Genomic DNA, 21340 nt, shown 5'->3' on the forward strand with positions numbered 1-21340 from the left:
GTTCTATTTGACAATAATGAAATATTAGTATTAAGAGTCAAAGAGTGAATTTTGTGGGCTCTTCTGGGGCTCCTGTGCCAGAGTCTCTGGATTGTTGCGGGATATGAAGCATGAAGATGCAGGTCTGTTTGAAACTATGCTAAATGATATCCGCTCAAGCTTTGTGTCTATTTTTATTTTAGATGTTGTTTTGATGTAGCTCTCATGAAGTAAACTGACCACAGTCTCACTTGCCGTCATCGTTTTTTCTTTAATTTCACTTCCTTTATATATATTTGTCCAGTCAGTGTTTGAGGGAAATGATTTCCCCTTTCCTGTAACTTCCTATGTGACGAGTTGGAAATTCAGAAACCAAGTACTAAAGAATGATTGGTCAAAATGCTGTTTCTGCACCTTCAAAAGTCATGAAGTTGTTCCTGTTTTAGTAGTTTTCTCATGCTTCACTCTTCTATCAGGGCAGTTCATGTTGGGCATTCAGCTCGGTCGAGGTTCTTGCAGGTCAGCTGATGAAGACCACAGGAAAGCTGGTTGACCTCAGAATCTGGTGGACTGTTCCTCTAGTTACAGCAACAAGGGCTGCAGTGGTGGTTTTATGAAGCCTCACATCTGTCTACCACAGGAGTTTACAATGACCTGACCTGTACAAAAAATGTGAACCAGTGATTGCGGGACCGGAAAACAGGAACAATCAGAATGATTGTGAAGTTTTGTGACCATAAATTGACTGGATATGATTTTGTTTTTTGAAATATCCACTCAAAGGCTTGTAAAAGCTGAACCGCAAGAATTGTACTGTTTTCTGGTCTAATTTCTTAGTTGTAAATGTGTGTTCTTTATAGTTTTACATTTCCATTGCCTTTTAAAAATCCAAATGTATTTTATGAGTTTAACAAAATAAATATGACGTTTTTAATCTTGTCTTTGTGTTGACATTTTAAATGGAAGAATGCGATTACTCGTTGGTATATTTACAATTATCAACTGGTCAGTTGAGTAAGTTATTATTTTTGTTTATTTTAAACAAATACACCTTTAATCAACCAGGGGTAATCAGGATCAATCTTAAGTCCTGTTCAAACTGTTGCCATAAAATTAGAAGCACACAATTCCGTAGAATATCATTATATGCTTGAACATTACGATTTTTTACTCATGGAAATTATAAAGTGTAGTTAGTTAGCTGCCCATTTAGCATCAGCTAACAATATTTTACAAATAGGTTATTATAATTTTGTAATTCATCATTCATTTTATTCTTTTTCATTTTAAGGTGAAACTGACTTTAATCTGATTTTGCTGTAAATGTATAAAGCAAATTCATATGTGTGAATTTTACCTCACCTGTGGGGCAATACACCCCCTTGGTACAAATGTAATTTTTCTTAAAAATCTAGTAACAAGAAAACTCTGGACATTTTTAATACTTGGTTTTTAATCATGGCATTGTCACTAAAACTATGATAACTATTTTGGACACATTTAACTTTTGTTTCATAGAAATAAACAACATATTCCTGAAAGGGGTCATATGATGTTTCTAAAAATAACATTATTTGGTGTTATGAAATGTGTTTATGCGGTTTAAGATTAAAAAAAACACTTTCTTTTCCACATACTGAACATTATTGTTTCTCCTCTATGCCCTTACCTTTCTGTAACACATTGATTTGAACAAAAACTTATCGGTCTGAAAGCGAGGTGTGTTTGGAATGGATTGAAAACCCATTACCAAGCCATATGTTGCATCCAGTGGGGACATAATTAAAGATTTTAATGATTTATACTGTGTTTTTACTCATTGCGTTGCATTGTGCCGCGTAAACAAAACCATGTCTGCATTTTTGCTCAGAGAAACAACAAACAACAAGCTCTACTCTACACCAGCAGTCCAGTCCTCGCACCCCACCACTCTGGAACTTTGGGCAATGTTGCCATTAACAGGCATCCAGGTCCCACGAATTATATAAAATGTCCAGACAGAAATTTGTTACTGATTCTCAGTGGGAAAGTGCCTAAGCAAAGTTGCCCAACTTTTTGAGCAAGTGGCATTTTTCAGATGTTCACTCAAACAAAAAGAGTTTAGAAGAGTTTTTAAAACACTTGGTAGGCTACCTTTGGCAGCTGTGTCAAATGACAATAGGCAGATATTAGCACGTGATGGAACAAAGTAAAAGCAAAGCAACCAGGAACATCATCACCTCCTTTAAACAGTGCAGCCTCCAGAAGTGCAGCTTAACAGGAGTACACAGGTGAGACTAGATACATCAATTACTTTTTTCCCTCACTTGTATCTATTCAATAAGTGTTTTTGTTGGTATTTTCTATCAAAACACTTTCTCTTTTCACTTTCTTATCACTTTCTGTTTTAATTAAGCCATTGCCTGGGTTTATAATTGCAGTGATTTGTAATGATAGTGTGTATTGCCCAAAGCCTCTGATCTTTTTAAGATAGCGTCAGATAATATAGATTTTAAATTAAATTATTTCACGTTCTTCTATATTAGCGGTGAAAAGAGAAACTGTTTTTTTGCTTTGTAAACTTCATAAGGCAAATTGACCCTTGCGCCTCGCGTCTCTGCTTTTTCAGCCTCTCACGCCACGGTTTTAAAGTGCTGTTTCAAGTTTAAAAATGTATCTCGACAGTCTTGTGTTCTTCCGTTTTGTTTGCATATTTAAAGCAGAAAATGCGTTCCGTGTGAATGGCGTTTGAAGTACCTGTTCCGGCCAGTAGGTGGGACTAAGAGCCCGTTTTCAGTAAATCGTTATTAATTGAAAAACCCCAAATACTAACCAGCCAATCAACTTCCCTGATTTCTTTACATGGATATGAACATATAAATGGACATATAGGGTACTATATATAGTTGCAGAAGTCATTCACTGGAAAAATCTCTTAATATTGTGGCTTATATGTCGGCCAGCTGTCAACATAATGCAATGAGAATATATTATCACAAAATATTGAATGCATGGCAGTAATTATAACCTGTGTTTTGTTCTTGTCAGGCCATGATGTTTGGGAGCTTGCTGTTTGCCGTGTGTTGTAGTGCAGCACTGGCCCATTTCAACACAAATCTAGACCAGCACTGGGAGCTGTGGAAGAAGACACATAACAAGATTTACTCCAGTAAAGTGAGAATATGAATCTCATTAATCTGTCAGATGATCCGAAAGAATGATCTTTGAGGAATGCATTCTTTCATCCATCCATTTCTTCCTTGTTTCTTTTCAAACTTGTAATGCTTGATTCATGGGCTTATTTGTTATAGAAATAATAATGTTTTCATTTATGACCTGTGAAATCAATAGTTGTATACTGTATGTTGCTGTATTAAACTGTGGAATTTCTGTTGTTTATATTGACAGGTTGAAGAACTGGGCAGGAGGGAGTTGTGGGAGAGAAACGTTGAACTTATCACCCTTCACAACCTGGAGGCCTCCATGGGTCTGCATTCATATGACCTGAGCATGAACCACATGGGTGACATGGTAAGGACATGAATCTAGTGTCCCTTTCTTTCCCCCTTTCCACTGTATTTCTTTGTCTGGGGTTTTTGTTTGTATGCATATGCATTCAGTTTGCTTAAAAAAAAAAACGGCTGGCAGTATCTAAGAACTAAAATTTTTCTCTTTTTTTGTTGATACACAGACAACAGAGGAGATCCTGCAAACGTTAGCCACATCTCGTGTCCCTCCTGGCTTTAAGACGCAAGCACCAGAATTTGTGGGCTCTCCTGGGGCTTCTGTCCCAGACTCTATGGACTGGAGAGAGAAGGGATATGTCTCCAGTGTGAAGGACCAGGTATGATTATACAAATATATATATATATATATATATATATACACACACACTTTTTTTTATATATATATACAAAAACAAAATGATTTTCTTATTTCAATTTTTGTCTGAGTTGTTTTTTTATGTCTCAGGACAGCTCTTTTTGCTTAGTTTGAAAGAAATGAGACAAAAGCATTTTTAAGAGTTTCAGGTTCACATTATATTGTAATTATAACTAGCTTGAAGTCAAAAAGTGTAAGTATTCCACAGTTCTTGTGTTTCCTTGTTTTAGTAGTTTTATCGTACTTCTCTCTCTGTTGTCAGGGTGCATGTGGTTCGTGTTGGGCGTTCAGCGCTGTTGGGGCTCTTGAAGGTCAGCTGGTGGTTGGAAGAATGCTGCCTTCCAGTATGTTATTGATAATGGAGGAATAGACTCTGAGTCATCTTACCCTTATGAAGGAGTGGTAAGTTATTTGTGCATCAAACTGAAGGAGAAACAAGTGATAATTACAAAAGATGGTAGAAACATTTTATATTAGAAGTGTCAGGAACTGTCACTGCAAGATTTTACGTATACAGAAAGCTGGATTTGTCAGTGCTTCAGTCATTTAAAAAAAAAAACTTCAACCCATTATTATGAATATAATCTAATAAATAAATGTGTCCTACAGCAAGGGACATGCAGATATGATCCATCCAAGCGTGCAGCAAGCTGCAGCAAGTACTACTCTGTCCGTAAAGGAGATGAGGAGGCCCTGAAGCAGGCTGTTGCCAACATCGGGCCCATTTCAGTGTCCATTGATGCCACCCGCCCTCAGTTTATCATGTACCACAGTGGTGAGTATTTCTTTCTCATCACATTTCAGGCAGGCTGATTACAAGCCTGTTTCATTGGTTGCTATTATAATCTTTTAATCTAATAATATTATAATCTCACATCTGCCCACAGGAGTTTACAATGATCCATCTTGCAGCAAAAACACAAACCATGCAGTGCTGGTTGTGGGATACGGTGCGATTGCTGGACAGGACTTTTGGCTGGTCAAAAACAGGTACAATCAGAATGATTGTTATGAACTGACTGGATCTGATTTTGTTTTTTGAAATATACCCAGTGAAGTCTTGTAAAAAGAGAACATCTATTTCAGACAAAATACTGAGATGAATAAATACATATGCTAATAGTTATTTCTGCTTGAACAGTTGGGGTACCCATTTTGGAGATGGTGGCTATATCCGTATGGCCAGAAACCAGAACAACATGTGCGGCATCGCCTCATACGCCTCTTATCCGATTATGTAACTGAAACCCATGTTGAAATCTAGGAATATAGATAAGGAATATGTAAATTTCTTACCTGTAAATGAGTTTTCTAGATACTTTTTTTTTTGTCAAATTTCCATTGTCTTTTTTAAAAAAAAATCAAAATGTATTTTAAGAATGTCTTACAGTATAAATATGAAATCTTTTGCTCTCTGTTGTAAACCTTTAAAAGAATTGCTTTCACTCTACTCAGTATTTTTACAAATGACTTGGTTTTATTCAGTGCAACATCACAACGAACAGTTTCACATGAGGTATTAAAGGATTTTTCAAGATCAGCACACAATGTCCAGTTATGATTGACATTTAGACTGCTGTGATTTTTACACCTTTGGTTGATTAGCCACATTCATGAGGTAACACAAGGGAGAGAATGGCATAAAATGAAACCGATGTTCACACCAGCAGAAATAGATTTTAAATAAGTGATCGGTAAAAGAAAAGTCAAGTCTGTTTATCTGAACAATTAATAAGTGGATCTCCAGATGCCAAGAATTCCTTGAGAAAATTAATTCAGTCAGCCTATGTTATGATCCAACAATTAAGTTTGCTAAAATAAAATTCCTGTGCCAGAGTCTCTGGATTGTAGCGGGATATGAAGCATGAAGATGCAGGTCTGTTTGAAACTATGCCAAATGATATCCGCTCAAGCTTGTGTCTATTTTTATTTTAGATGCTGTTTTTTTGTGAAGTTTTTTCTGAGACCACAGTCTCAATTGCCATCATTTTTTCTTTCATTTCACTTCCTTTATATACAGTATATTTGTCCAGTCAGTGTTTGAGGGAAATTATTTCCCCTTTCCTTAACTTCCTATGTGATGAGTTGGAAATTCAGAAACCAAGTACTAAAGAATGATTGGTCAAAATGCTGTTTCTGCACCTTCAAAAGTCATGAAGTTGTTCCTGTTTTAGTAGTTTTCTCATGCTTCACTCTTCTATCAGGGCAGTTCATGTTGGGCATTCAGCTCGGTCGAGGTTCTTGCAGGTCAGCTGATGAAGACCACAGGAAAGCTGGTTGACCTCAGAATCTGGTGGACTGTCGCCTCTGACTTGCTTAGTTGTGGTCACTTCATCTACAGCGATATCGTTGACTTGATTGCAAATAAATGCACAGACACTATTTAACTGAACAGAGATGACATCAATTAATTCAGTGATGAGATGCCTTTAACTATCATTTTGCATTATTGACACACTGTTTTCCTAATGAATGTTGTTCAGTTGCAATGTATTTTGTTTAAAGCGCTATATAAATAAAGGTGACTTGACTTGACTTGACTGTTCCTCTAGTTACAGCAACAAGGGCTGCAGTGGTGGTTTTATGAAGCCTCGCATCTGTCCACCACAGGAGTTTACAATGACCTGACCTGTACAAAAAATGTGAACCAGTGATTGCGGGACCGGAAAACAGGAACAATCAGAGTGTTTGTGAAGTTTTGTGACCATAAATTGACTGGGTATGATTTTGTTTTTTAAAATGTATCCATTCAAAGGCTCGTAAAAGCCGAACCGCAAGAAATTTATTGTTTTCTGGTCTAATTTCTTAGTTGTAGATGTGTGTTCTGTATAGTTTTTCCATTGCCTTTTAAAAATCCAAATGTAGTTTACGAATTTAACAAAAAAATATAACATTTTTATCTTGTTTTTGCATTGACATTTTAAATTTAAGAATGTGATTACTCGTTGGTATATTTACAATGTCATCTGGTCAGTTGAGTAAGTTATTATTTTTGTTTATTTTAAACAAATCATCATCATCATCGGCAGTCCGTCGTGTATCGACGATGACTGTCTGGATTGGAGGCTATTGTAGGCAAGCTCTCATGTGGGCTAGAAGGCCTGCTCTCGATCTACAGCAGCGATGGCATTTGCTACAGACAAAGTCTTTTGCTGCAGTGGAATAATGCCGCCTCTCATGAGCTTTCTCATTTTCTTTCTGACGCTTTTTCTCAACAGCTGCGACTGCTGTTTTCAATCTGCGCTGCCATTTCTCACGCTGCAGGGCCTGTTCCTCCCAGCTTTCCGGGGAGATCCCGGTGTTCCTCATATGCCTTTTCAGGGCATCTTTGAAACGCAGTTTTTGACCACCACGGCTTTTTTTGCCCTCTTTTAGCTCTGCGTAAAAAACTGCTTTGGGCAGTCGGCTGTCACTCATCCGGCGCACATGTCCAGCCCATCGCAGTTGTGATGATGTAATAAGGGCTTCAACACTGACAGAGCCAGCTCGTTGGATTACCTCTACATCTGGGATTCGATCCTGCCATCTAATGTGTAAGATGGCACGTAGATGACGTATTTGAACTCGTGTAAGTATTTTGATATGCCTGCTGTAGAGCGTTAAACACTCGGTGGCATAGAGCAGGCAAGGAAGTACAGCAGCATTGTAGACTTTCACTTTTGTTCTGCACGAAATGTCGTGACAGCTCCAGAGGCGTTTCTCGAGAGAGCCAAAAGCCTTGGTAGCAGACTGAATTCTCCTCTCGACTTCTAGATCTGAGGAGTTTGTGTAGGTCACTGTACTGCCCAGATATGTGAAGGCCTTGACAGATTTCAGGGGCACTCCATGCACCGTCACTGGCTGTGGCTCTCTCATATTGTTGGAGTACACTGGTGGTGGTTGATACAAAAGTTCGGTCTTAGAGATGTTAATGTTCAGTCCAAACAAGTCTGCTGCCCACGAAAGCCGGTCTACTATATGTTGCATGTCTTCAATGTTGTTAGCCACAAGAGCAGCATCATCTGCATAGAGCAGCTCCCGGATGCATAGTTCTCTGGTCTTGGTGGTTGCTCTAAGTCGGGCTAAGTTGAAAAACTTGCCCATTGAATCTAACACAGCTGTGAGATATAGCGAGAAAAGCGTGGGTGCAAGCACGCATCCCTGTTTCACACCATGGTTAACTTCGAAGGCTTCACTGGGTTCCCCACCAATGAAGACTTGTCCTTTCATCCCTGTGTGAAACTGCTTGATGATGTTAACAAGCTTCTCGGGGCATCCATAGATCTGTAAGACTTTCCAAAGAGTTTCTTGATCGACCGTGTCGAATGCCTTTGAGAAATCTACGAACACCACAAAGAGAGACTGATGTTGCTCCATTGCTTTCTCCTGTAGCTGCCATAGAGTAAAAATCATATCAGTGGTAGATCTCCCTGACCTAAAGCCGCATTGACTCTCTGGTAAGACTTGCTCGGCAATGCTTTTGAGCCGACTGAGTATGATTTTAGCCAGAACTTTGCCTGTAATGGCTAACAAGTAAATGCCTCTATAGTTTCCACAGTCTGCTCGGTCTCCCTTTCTCTTGTAGATTGTGACAATCAGTGCATCCTTGAAGTCCTGAGGTACACACTCATGGACAAGGCAGCTGTTAAAAAGTTTCAGGAGCTCCTCTCTGAGTACTCTTCCTCCTTTCTTGAGCACCTCTGAGGGGATTCCATCTAGACCTGGTGCTCTGTGGCTTGCTGTGGCCTTTAGGGCTTTCTCAAGCTCTTCCATAGTGATCTCATAGCAGAGGTCATCACGACTCTGGTGTCCTTTTAGCCATTTACAGGCATCTGGTTCAGCGGATCCTTGCTGGTTTAGCAGATTATAGAAATGCTCTTTCCATCTACTCTGAATCTCATATAGTTCAGTGTAGAGTTTTCCTCCATCTGCTGACTTGACAGGTACCACTGCATTGCTTCTTGGACCATAGATGGCCTTTAGCCCTGTAAACAATCCATGATAATCATGGTTGTCAGCCATGCTTTGCAGTTTTTCTGCCTGCCTACGCCACCAGTCGTTCTTTTTTCGCCTCACCTCTCTCTGTACTTTGGCCTTGATCTCAGCAAAATCAGCCCTACTCCCATTAGAGTTTTCCTGCAGATGTCGCTTATGCAGGTGGTGTTTTGCATCCAGCAGCTTCTGGATCTCCTCATCATGTTCCTGAAACCAGTCAGGAGTTCTACGCTGAAATTACCTAAGGTAATTTCTGCTGCAGAATAGACTGCCTTCTTCAGTGCCTGCCATTTTTCTTCAATGTCCTCTGATCCTACTGTTTTGACTTTTGCACCGTTTACTGCAGATGACACAGTTTCAGCCAGTCTTCTGCAGTGCTCTTCATTTGCAAGCTTTCCAAGGTCAAGTTTCTTCGGGGTTGTGCCTTTAGTTTTTCTCCTTGGCACGGTTATCTTGTGCCTAATCTGACACCTCACAAGGTAATGGTCATTAGAACACTCCGCCCCACGCATGACCTTGGTGCACATGATCTCATGAAGCCCGCTCCTACGGGTAACAATGTAGTCTAACAGATGGTAGTGTCCAGAGCGTGTGTGTTTCCATGTGAAGAAGTTCTTATCTGGCTGACTGAAGAAGGTGTTCGTGAGACAGAGCTCTTGTTGAGCACAGAAGTTAAGCAGGAGGTCTCCGTTGGTGTTCTTTTTACCTTTGCCAAACTTTCCAATGATTCCAGCATAGGTTTCACAGTCACTTCCCACCCTTGCATTAAAGTCACCCACAATTAACAGCTTGTGTTGTGGGGGGACTCTGCTTACAATCGTTGTCAGCTCCTGGTAGAATGCCTCCTTTTCCTCATCTGGGTAGGTCATGGTTGGGGCATACACATTGACAATGGTCAGATGTCTGTTGTTATCAATTGGTACACATATAACCATCATCCTCTCAGAGACGAATGTTGGCAGAGTTGTCAGCTTGATCTTGTTGTCGACAGCAAAAGCCACACCAGCGTCTCTCCTTCCCTCTGTCTTCCCAACCCAGAAGAAGGTGTAGTTTTCCTCTTGCACCTGACCCTGACCCTAAACCCTGGTCTCTTGAAGGGCAGCAATGTTCACTCTATATCGTTGTAGTTCTTTTGCAATCTGAGCTGTTCTCCGCTCAGGTCTGGAAACTCCGTCTAGCATAGTGCGGATATTCCATGACGCAACAATCAACTTTTTACTTTTCCTGTTTCGACCGCTGAGGTGAAGTCCCGCTGGTAGCGGTAAACCAGCCAGGATATATTCTGAGCACGCTTTTTTTACCCCACCTTTTCTAGGGGCTTCCCCTTCTGGGGTAGGCAGTGCTTTCCCTAAAAAGGGCTGCCCAGACACTCACAGTGCTGCCTCAGCCCACTGGCACTCAGGATTCAGCGATGCTGCGACCATCAGCTATGAGCCGCCTGTGTGCAAGGTTTACGCTATCAGCTCCCAGCTACTTCAGCCTACTGATGTTGCGTTCCCCTCATCGCCACAGGGCTTCCACATACTCCTCCAGTCAAGACGCCTTGCACAGTGAAAAAGGCAGTTGGCGTCGTGCCCCCACCAGACTGCCTCTCTGGACCTCCACGCCGGTTACCACGTGGTGCACAGACGTGCAACAAACAAGGTTGGTGAGGAGGCTGCCCCGCAGTAGCATCTTACTTGCTGTTGACGCCATCCGTTGACCATAGTTGTGGTTCATCCGCATACCATCTTGTGTTTGCACCATTGACTCAAACTAGTGGGTTCCTCGCTGCTCACACCAACTGGCACCCTGCTGCCAGTGCCTTAGACACCCTAAACCCCTTAAGAGGGATCTGCTCGGTTTTATGGCGCCGACCATGTACCCGCCAGTTACAGAGTAGGTATTCACGGCTTCTTGTGCGCATTTTATAGGTGTTAGCTGGGTGTAGCTAACCCCACGCACAGCCTCCCCACTCTGCCCGGATGCAGTTTAACGTCAGTGCCCAGGACTATTTAAACAAATACACCTTTAATCAATCAGCCAGGGGTAATCAGGGGTAATCATCATTAGGTAAAACCCATTGCCGAACAACACAAATGACTTGTATGTAAGGGTACAGTCATTTTAGACACTTCCAAAACTGTTGCAACAGAGATTAGGTTTTTTTGTGTGTGTAAATACATTAATTCAGTTTCCATCTTTGTTGCCACAGATTGGAAGAGTGTTTTTGTGTTCTATAGAATGGGGTATACTTATACTTTTGTCCATATAGTGTATGTACAAGTCATTGGTGTTTGTTGATGAGTTTTTGGCCCAATGTCTGCATTTAAATTCACACCAGAGATGTTGAGCTGGGATTAGGACTTTGCTTTCTGCAGACCAGTCCAATTCTTCTACACTGACTTAATCAATCTTAAGTCCTGTTCAAAGTGTTGCTATAAAATTAGGAGCACACAATTCCCTAGAATAAGCTTGAACTTTAAGATTTGTACTCATGGAAATTATAAAGTAGTCAAACCTGTTCATTAGTAGGGGGTGTCCCAATAATTTTGTCCATATAGTGTAGCCAGTTAGTTGCCCAGTTAGATTTAGCTAACAATATTTTTCAAATAGGTTATTATAATTTAGTAGTTCATAATTACTTTATTATTTTAATTTTAAGGTAAAACTGCCTTTAATCTGATTTTGCTGTAAATGTATAAAGCAAATTGCTTTGTCAGACTATGGGTGAAAATTTAATTTTCCTCCTGCAAAATGCCCCTTTGATACAAATTTATTTTTTGTTAAAAATCTATTAACATGAAAACTCTGGACATTTTTCACACTTGTTTTTTAAATCATGGCATTGGTTAAATCACACATTATTTTCCACATACTGTACAGTACATTATTGTTTCTCTTCAATGCCCTGCCTTTCTGCCATCGATTTTAACAAAAACGAATTGGTCTGAAAAGCGAGGTGTGCTCAGATTGGCCAGCTATCCAGTGCATTGTGATTGGCCGAATGCCTCAAGCGTGTGATGGAAATGTTACGCCCCTCACCAATACTGTGATGCATGTCCTGGTCAGAACACTGGTGAGACAAGATAAAAACAATAAAACCCATTACAAACGAGCCATTTGTTGCATCCATTGGGGACATAATAACAGATTATAATGACTTATACAGTTTTTTTTACGCATTGCGTTGCATCGTGCCGCGTAAACAAAACCATGTCTGCATTTTTGATCAGAGAAACAACAAACAAAAAGCTCTGCTCTCTACACCGGTGGTTCTCAATTCTAGTCCTCGAAATAGAACAAACATCTGATGCCGTAAGAAAAACATACAAAATGTGCAGAGCATGGAGGTGTGAGGACTGGAATTGAGAACCGCTGCCCTACACTGCTCAAAAGTCACATTTGAATCATCAGTGGCAAATCCTCTACATATGTTAATATTCTTACAATCTGTGAGTCAGAACAGCCGGCATTGTAGTCTTCTCTCCCAGGATCAGGAAACAGTGCACACAGCTAAATATTTGGGTTGAACTGTTCAGGAAGAGTGTTGTAAATACAGCTTAACCACTGATTTCTAGTTGTGTCCTCTTTTGGAAGCCCAAACTAAGTATTTTCTCTTTCACAACGAAACAGCGTCTCTACAACATGGCGACGGTGGCAACAGTGAGAATCAGAGTTATGCTTTATTTCTTTGCTTGCAAATTTGGGCTGCGTTATGCAAATCTTCCCACATGGTGAAGTAGACATGTGGGGGTGTGTTTAAACAAGGCATTTATGAGGGCGTGAACAAGTCTTAACTTCTATAACGAATATCTCTTTAGGTTTGCGACTTTAGTCTTTGCATCTTTACAGATCTTTTTTATGCACCAGGAGCTTGTAGGAAAATTTGAAATCGCATCATATGACCACTTTAAGGGGGCATTTTCCTCCACTCTACCCTATAAACTCACCCTATAACTATTATTTATTTATGAAGTCATTCAGCATTTAACATTGTTGCCAAAAAGGGCAAAGTGATTAATGTCAAGTTCATTTCTGAGCATCTCTTGCTCCAAAAATGAAAAAAGTCACAATATGTTTGTTGATGGTCATTTCATTTACAAGCTTTAGAAACTGAGGAGATTGTTCACAAGGAAGCAAACTAGTCACCTTCTGCCGAAAACTGCCATTTGTGTCATTCACATAGATCCAGTCAGTTTTTTGAAAACTCTTGCTACTTTATTCTTCAGTACAAAACAATGCTGAACTGAATTGCCCAACTTTTTGAGCAAGTGGCATTTTTTTAGATGATCACTCAAACAAAAAGAGATTTAGAAGAGTTTTTAAAACACTTGTTAGTTGGTACATTTGGCAGCTGTGTCATAGGACAATAGGCAGATATTAGCACGTGATGGAACAAAGAAAAATCAAAGCAACCAGGAACTCGTTCATCATCACCTCCTTTAAACAGTGCAGCCTCCAGAAGTGCAGCTTAACAGGAGTACACAGGTGAGACGAGATACATCAGTTACTTTTTTCCTCACTTGTATCTATTTTATAAGTTTTTGTGTGTGTGTGTTTTCATCAGAACACTTTCTCTTTTCACTTTCTGTTTTAATTAAGCCATTGCCTGGGTTTACAATTGCAGTGATTTGTAATGATAGGCCTAGTGTGTATTGTCCAAAGCCCCTGATCTTTTTAAGATAACGTCAAATAATATAGATTTTAAATTAAATTCTTACCCTTTCTTCAATACTAGCGGTGAAAAAGAGAAACTGTTATTTTGCTTTGTAAACTTCATGAGGCAAAAGTCGTCTTTGACCCTTGCGCCTCGCGTCTCTGCTTTTTCAGCCTCTCACGCCAGGGTTTTAAAGTGCTGTTTCAAGTTTAAAAATGTGTCTCGACATTCTTGTGTTCTTCCGTTTTGTTCGCATATTTAAAGCAGAAAATGCGTTCCGTGTGAATGGCGTTTGTTCATCTCACTGCAGATTAGTGATGTCCGATTCGTGAACGAATCGTTCAATTTAACCGGTTCTTCTTAGTGAACCGGTAGAACCAGTTCATCAAATCGAACTGAATTGTTTGAAACGGTTCGCGTCTCCAATAAGCATTAATCCACAAATTACCTAAGCTGTTAACTTTTTTAACGTGACTGACACTCTCTCTGAGTCAGAATAAACCAATATCCCGGAGTAATTAATTTACTCAAACAGTACACTGACTGAACTGCTGTGAAGAGAGAACTGAAGATGAACACCGAGCCGAGCCAGATGACGAACGAACACGCCCACTGCTGGAGCAGTTCTCGTTCTCGAGTCAAGAACCGGTTGCATCGGTTTTCGGATCACCAGTACACTGAACCAAGAATCGTTTCTGTCGGACGCGTCCGATTTGAGAACCGATGAGCTGATTCTCGGTCTCGAGTCAAGAACCGGTTGCATCGGTTCTCGGATCACCAGTACACTGAACCGAAAACTTTCGGACGCGTCTGATTTGAGAACCGATGAACTGATGATACTGGGCATGCTTGTAATTTTTCAAGTATTTTGTTAAACATCGGAAAGTGTGATAAAATTACTATATTTTTTTTACTTTTTTTTTTTTAAGATTAATGTTTCTAATCTGTAAATTGGTTACTGGTTTCTTCTGGTCAGAGGAGAACTGGCCCCCCAACTGAGCCTGGTTTCTCCCAAGGTTTTTTTCTCCATTCTGTCACCGATGGAGTTTCGGTTCCTTGCCGCTGTCGCCTCTGGCTTGCTTAGTTGGGGTCACTTCATCTACAGCGATATCGTTGACTTGATTGCAAATAAATGCACAGACACTATTTAACTGAACAGAGATGACATCACTGAATTCAATGATGAACTGCCTTTAACTATCATTTTGCATTATTGACACACTGTTTTCCTAATGAATGTTGTTCAGTTGCTTTGACGCAATGTATTTTGCGCTATATAAATAAAGGTGACTTGACTTGACTATTGTAGATTATTAGGGGTGGGCGGATCGATCTAAATATCTATAGTATCGATGCCAACACGGGTATTGGTATCGGATCGATACAATTTTAATTGAATCGATATTTTAATTTAATTATCTCTCATCTACATTACTTTGCTCGTGTCTTCTTCCTCTGCAATCCTGCACTGTTAAAAATGTATTTTATTTTTACAGGAAAATCCTGGCAACTAATTGCCGTAAATTTACAGCAAGTAATATACAAGAAACATACTGTTGATTTAATACAATAAAAATATGTGTTTATACAGCAGTGTTGCTGTGATTACAGTAGCATTAATACAATAAAATGTTGTATTTTGTATTTTTGTCGTACAATCCTCAACAGTGGTGACAATCCCGAAAAACAGAATTGCAGCAATGCATGCTGGGAGCCATGAACATGTTTTGTATGCTGGCATGAAACATGTCACCATTGTTGTGTTTCATACGCCAAATGTTGATGTCTGTGAGTTTATAAATAACCTAAAACATGTTTTAAACAAAAAGTTAGCAAAGACCATATTTATACACTGTTAAACATCAGTGTACGAACCACAACAGTGTTTCAAATTACTTATTTTTATATCAGTTGGCTCACTTAAACCATTTTAGTGCAGTCAGTAGGTTGCTATTAAAACAGACTTGCTGATCTGCTTTTTACGCAGAACTGTTTTCTGCGTAAAAAAAAACTATTGCAGCAAACGTTGAGGGTCAAGAGCACAACTCAAGCAAACCCTGATCTCTATGATGGTGATCTCAAAAAAAAAAATTCAATAAGACATCAACATCTTAACCTCTGTGAATTCTCAATAAGAACTTCTGTAGATGCATGACAGAAATAAAATCATTCTGGTTAGTATTACTATAAGTGAAGCTGGTAATGCTGTTTGTGGAGTTGTGGCTGAAGAAAGTTGTAGTTTGTGTTCTTATTTCTGTTTCTTTCTTGCTTGTTCACAGCAGGTGTTTGAATGACTGAGAGAATGTTGCAGGAACATTTTAGTAACCTTAAAATAACATTATACTAATATGGAAACTGGACTTTTTTATGTTAGAAAGAATATGAAAGTACCAGTTTTAATGCTATCCCACAATGCTTTGTGGTGTCTGTAAAACAATGCTTCTACAGTGTAGTTACAATAATATTACAGGACTGTCCTTCAATTTCCCATCATGCATTTGCATTTACAATAAAAACCATGAATACAGTGTATTGTTGTAAAATGTATTGTAAAATTACATCAATTGCTAACAGTGTGAGCAAACGCTGCTTTCACATCCTGGCCCACTTTGCTACTCCTCCCCCTCCTGCTGCTCTGCTGTGATTAGTTGGAGCAGCAAACAGAGTGAGCGAAGCTGATAGCACATTGAAGTCCAGAAGGGGGGCTTAGGGAATGTAATTGCACAGGTATATTTGTTCTTTGTTTGTTCTTCAGTAATAATTGCATGCACTTTATTTCATTTGCTTTTAAACTAGAAAAAAGGGAGAGATTTTTTTATTCTTTATTTATTTTTTTTTATTTTAAAAGGCTGTAAAGAATTCATTCTACAGTGCCTAATAACTAATAATTTTGTGGACTTCAATACATTAATACAAAATATTGCCTAAATAATTTATCATTCATCCACCTCAGAAATAATGACATAGACCTACTGCATTCCCCTACACAAAAGTATTTATTTATTTTTTTTTAAGTAAAAAGTATCATATTGGTATCGTATCGGCGATATTGACCCTACATGTATTTGGTATCGGATCGATACCAAATTTTGCAGTATCGCCCACCACTATAGATTATGTATAAGCCAAAGGGGTTTTCAGGGAGGTTGGACAATAATTAAGACTCTAAAGACTCTATGATTAATAGGAATAACTTAGGGATGATTTATGAAATATCTGTACTGTATTTATAGTTATTGATGACAAATTCACAAATTGAGTTTGTAGTAAACAGAACATGAACACGAGTAGACCAGCTGATGATACTGAACTGCAGCACGTGCCGGTTACAGCGATTCTCGTTCTCGAGTCAAGAACCGGTTGCATCGGTTTTCGGATCACCAGTATGCCTACACAGAAAAGAGGAGCTGATGATATTGCGCATGCATGATTCAGCGTGAAGCCAACAGACTCACAGCGTATCTGAACCGAACTGATTCTGTGCTAATGTTATGAGCGTGGGTAAACCGAGGGCTTGAATGAAGGGCAATCTTGCAAAACGTAAATTCATTTTATAACAAATACATCGCAATGGATTATGTATAGTAAATGGATCATGGTTTCTGCACTGATGACACCTAATTAATTTACTTTATATCTTCAAGACTTAAAATCCTCATATACACATTATTGCTGTTACTGTATTTGGGTGCGTTGTTGCAAAACTTAATTGTAAACTTTTCATGATTATGAGGTTTTTAACCGACTAAAGTTATGATTACTGACTTTATATATTTGAATATATGATAGACGTGACGCCATTACGTCATCGCCAATGACGTCATTACGTCGAATGTAAAAGAACAGGTGAACCGGTTTTTTCCACCGGTTTATTGATTCGAACCGTCCGACAGAGCCGGTTCGCGGAAAAGAATCGAACTTCCCATCACTACTGCAGATTTGAAGTACCTGTTCCGGCTAGTAGGTGGGACTAAGAGCCCGTTTTCAGTAAATCGTTATTAATTCAAAGCCCCAAATACTAACCAACACCAACTCTAGCAACTTCCCTGGTTTCTTTACATGGATTTGAACAAATAAATGGACATATAGGGTACTATATATAGTTTCAGAAGTCAATGACTTGAATAATCTCTTAATAGTGTGTTTTATATGTCGGTCAGCTGTCAACATAAGGGACATTCTAAAATGCTTAATGTGTAAAAAGCTTAACATGGTTTAATGTACTAAGACAATGATATTAACAGACCAAACTCACTAAACATCATACTAATAAAGAATATTATCTACAAAAAAATCAGATGAGCCCCTGAATATGAAAGCAACGCGTTCAATAACACGTTAAGCCTTTTCCTTCCATAGAAAACCATCGTGTTATTAAACGAGTTGCATTCATATTCAGGGTTCATCTGAATTTTTGTACATAGTATACTTTATTAGTATAATGTTAGTGAGTTAGATTTTTAAAAATCATTGTCTTAGTACATTAAGCCACGTTAAACGTTTTCTTATAACAGTTTTCTATGGGAAAAGGCTTAACGTGTTATTAAACGCGTTACATTCATATTCAGGGCTCATCTGATTTTTTGTAGATGGTATAATTTATTAGTATGATGTTTAGTGATTTTGGTCTGTTAATATCACTGTCTTAGTAAGCCACGTTAAGCGTTTTTCACATCAAGTGTTTTAGAATGTCCCCAAAATGATGCAATGAGAATATACTATTATTACTAAATATTGATGTTTGAATGCATGGCAGTACTTACAACCTGTGTTTTGTTCTTGTCAGGCCATGATGTTTGGGAGCTTGCTGTTTGCAGTGTGTTGTAGTGCAGCACTGGCCCATTTCAACACAAATCTAGACCAGCACTGGGAGTTGTGGAAGAAGACACATAACAAGATTTACTCCAGTAAAGTGAGAATATGAATCTCATTAATCTGTCAGATGATCCAAAAGAATGTTCTGTGAGGAATTCATTCATTCATGCATCCCTTTCTTCCTTGTTTCTTATTAAACTTGTAATGCTTGATTTATGGGCTTATTTGTTGTAGAAATAATAATGTTTTCATTTATGACCAGTGATATCAACAGTTGTATATGTTGCTGTATTAAACTGTGGAATTTATTTTGTTTATATTGACAGGTTGAAGAACTGGGCAGGAGGGAGTTGTGGGAGAGAAACGTTGAACTTATCACCCTTCACAACCTGGAGGCCTCCATGGGTCTGCATTCATATGACCTGAGCATGAACCACATGGGAGACATGGTGAGTCTAGTGTCTGTTTTTCCCTTTTCCACTGCATTTCTTTGTCTGGCATGCATTGCTTTTGTCCTGGCATGAAATACTGCTTTACCATGAAGCTATTTTGTGTGATTTTTTTTTTTGATTTTTTTCATCCAATATATTTTCTTTATAAACATTTCTAGATGTTTAAGTTAAAATAGTGTCTAGAAATTGCAAAGCCATAAAGTTTTACACTTTGGCAGAAATCGGCTAAATCAGGTGCAGTGACAATTTCATCTTCTGAAACTCAAATTTTCCTCTTTGTTTTGTTGATACACAGACAACAGAGGAGATTCTGCAAACATTAGCCACATCTCGTGTCCCTCCTGGCTTTAAGACACAAGCACCAGAATTTGTGGGCTCTCCTGGGGCTTCTGTCCCAGACTCTATGGACTGGAGAGAGAAGGGATATGTCTCCAGTGTGAAGAACCAGGTATGATTATGCATATATATATATATATATATATATATATATATATATATATATATATATATATATAATAAAAAAACTAAATTATTTTCTCATTAGTAGTTTTTTATGTCTCAGGACAGCTCTTTTTGCTTTGTTTGATAGACCTGAGACAAAAGCATTTTTAAGAATTTCAGGTTCACATTATATTGTTGTTAGGGTCAAGGTTCATGTTGGGCATTCAGTGCTGTTGGGGCTCTTGAAGGTCATCTGATGAACACCACAGGAAAGCTGGTCGACCTCAGTCCTCAGAATCTGGTGGATTGTTCCTGCTGTTGGATAACTGCTGCCTTCCAGTATGTTATTGATAATGGAGGAATAGACTCGGAGTCATCTTACCCTTATGAAGGAGTGGTAAGTTGTTTGTGCATCAAAGTGAAACAGAAACAAGTGATAACTACAAAACATCATAGAAACCTTTTATATTAGAAGTGTCAGGAACTGTCACTGCAAGATTGTATACAGAAAGCTGGATTTGTCAGTGTTTCGCTCATTTAAAAAAAAATGCTTCAACCCATTATTGTGAATATAATCTAATAAATAAATGTGTCCTACAGCAAGGGCCTTGCAGATATGATCCATCCAAGCGTGCAGCAATGTGCAGCAAGTACTACTCTGTCCGTAAAGGAGATGAGGAGGCCCTGAAGCAGGCTGTTGCCAACATCGGGCCCATTTCAGTGTCCATTGATGCCACCCGCCCTCAGTTTATCATGTACCACAGTGGTGAGTATTTCTTTCTCATCACATTTCAGGCAGGCTGATTACAAAGATTTCAGGTGACAAACTGAAGATCAGAATTATTTTTATGTTTCATTGGTTTCTATTATAATGTTATCTCACATCTGTCCACAGGAGTTTACAATGATCCATCTTGCAGCAAAATAATAAACCATGCTGTGCTGGTTGTGGGATACGGTGCGATTGCTGGACAGGACTTTTGGCTGGTCAAAAACAGGTACAATCAGAATGATTGTTATGAACTGACTGGATCTGATTTTGTTTTTGGAAATATACCCAGTGTAGTCTTTTAAATAGAGAACATCTATTTCAAACAAAACACTGATGAATAAATGCATATGCTAATTGTTATTTTTGCTTGAACAGTTGGGGTACTGGATTTGGAGATGGTGGCTATATCCGTATGGCCAGAAACCAGAACAACATGTGTGGCATCGCCTGATACGCCTCTTATCCGATTATGTAACTGAAACCCATGTTGAAATCTAGGAATATAGATAAGAAATATGTAAATTTCTTACCTGTAAATGAGTTTTCTATAAACTTTTTTGTCAAATTTTCATTGTCTTTAAAAAAAACGAATGTATTTTAAGAATCTCTTATAGTATAAATATGAAATATTTTTCTCTCTATTGTAAACCTTTAAAAGGAAAAAAGCTTTCACTGTATTCAGTATATTTACAAATGACTTGGTTTTATTCAGTGCAACATCACAACGAACAGTTTCACATGAGGTATTAAAGGATTTTTCAAGATCAGCACACAATGTCCAGTTATGATTGACATTTAGACTGCTGTGATTTTTACACCTTTGGTTGATTAGCCACATTCATAAGGTAACAAGGGAGAGAATGGCATAAAATGACACAGATGTTCACACCAGCAGAAATAGATTTTAAATAGGTGATAGGTAAAAGAAAAAAAGAAAACACTTGCTACCTTTCAAGTCTGTTTATCTGAACTATTAATAAGTGGATCTCCAGATGCCAAGAATGCCTTGAGAGAATTAATTTAATCAGCCTACGTTATGATCCAACAATCAAGTTGGCTGAAATCACATTTTTTATTTGTGTCATTCATATGAGACAGCTAAAATATAATTCCATCATATTTGTAAAGAAAAAACATATTTAACATTTATTTTAGTCTACCTGCACAGTTTCGACACTGCGCCACCTATTTGTCAAAAGTTCATTAACCATTAATAATGACATTTTCAAAATGATTATAACCTGTCATAACATTAGCTTATTGTAATTAAACTTGGGTCATGATAATAACAGAGATACAAAGTTAGCCAAAGTCAGCCGAACTTACTGTTTGCTATTTTGATTTGTTGAAAACCTACTTTTCAAACTCCTCCCAGTCAGTTGGTCCGATTTTCACCAAAGTTTAGTC

General features: G+C 38.6%; 1 protein-coding gene and 1 pseudogene across 1 annotated transcript; both read left to right on the forward strand.

The window, feature by feature from the left end:
• Positions 1–2140: 2140 nt before the first annotated feature.
• LOC132158561 (cathepsin S-like) lies at positions 2141–5164 on the forward strand (annotated as a pseudogene).
• A 7963-nt stretch (positions 5165–13127) lies between these two features.
• LOC132158560 (cathepsin S-like) lies at positions 13128–20527 on the forward strand. Its single transcript, XM_059568007.1, has 8 exons — positions 13128–13284; positions 18240–18365; positions 18595–18717; positions 19016–19168; positions 19364–19558; positions 19762–19927; positions 20057–20159; positions 20309–20527. The coding sequence occupies exons 2-8, from the start codon at positions 18243–18245 to the stop codon at positions 20382–20384; spliced, it is 939 nt and encodes a 312-aa protein (XP_059423990.1). The 5' UTR covers positions 13128–13284; positions 18240–18242; the 3' UTR covers positions 20385–20527.
• The last annotated feature ends 813 nt before the right edge of the window (positions 20528–21340 follow it).

The sequence above is a fragment of the Carassius carassius genome, chromosome 15 (genome assembly GCF_963082965.1).
Source record: "Carassius carassius chromosome 15, fCarCar2.1, whole genome shotgun sequence".
Lineage (NCBI taxonomy): Eukaryota > Metazoa > Chordata > Actinopteri > Cypriniformes > Cyprinidae > Carassius > Carassius carassius.

What these genes read in the sequence shown, in the direction of transcription:
- LOC132158560 (XM_059568007.1), top strand. Translation starts at nt 18,243, where the DNA reads ATGATGTTTGGGAGCTTGCTGTTTGCAGTGTGTTGTAGTGCAGCACTG. An exon ending in TGAACCACATGGGAGACATG is followed by an intron (nt 18,718 to 19,015) that starts GTGAGTCTAGTG and finishes GTTGATACACAG; the next exon opens with ACAACAGAGGAGATTCTGCA. An exon ending in GTTTATCATGTACCACAGTG is followed by an intron (nt 19,928 to 20,056) that starts GTGAGTATTTCT and finishes ATCTGTCCACAG; the next exon opens with GAGTTTACAATGATCCATCT.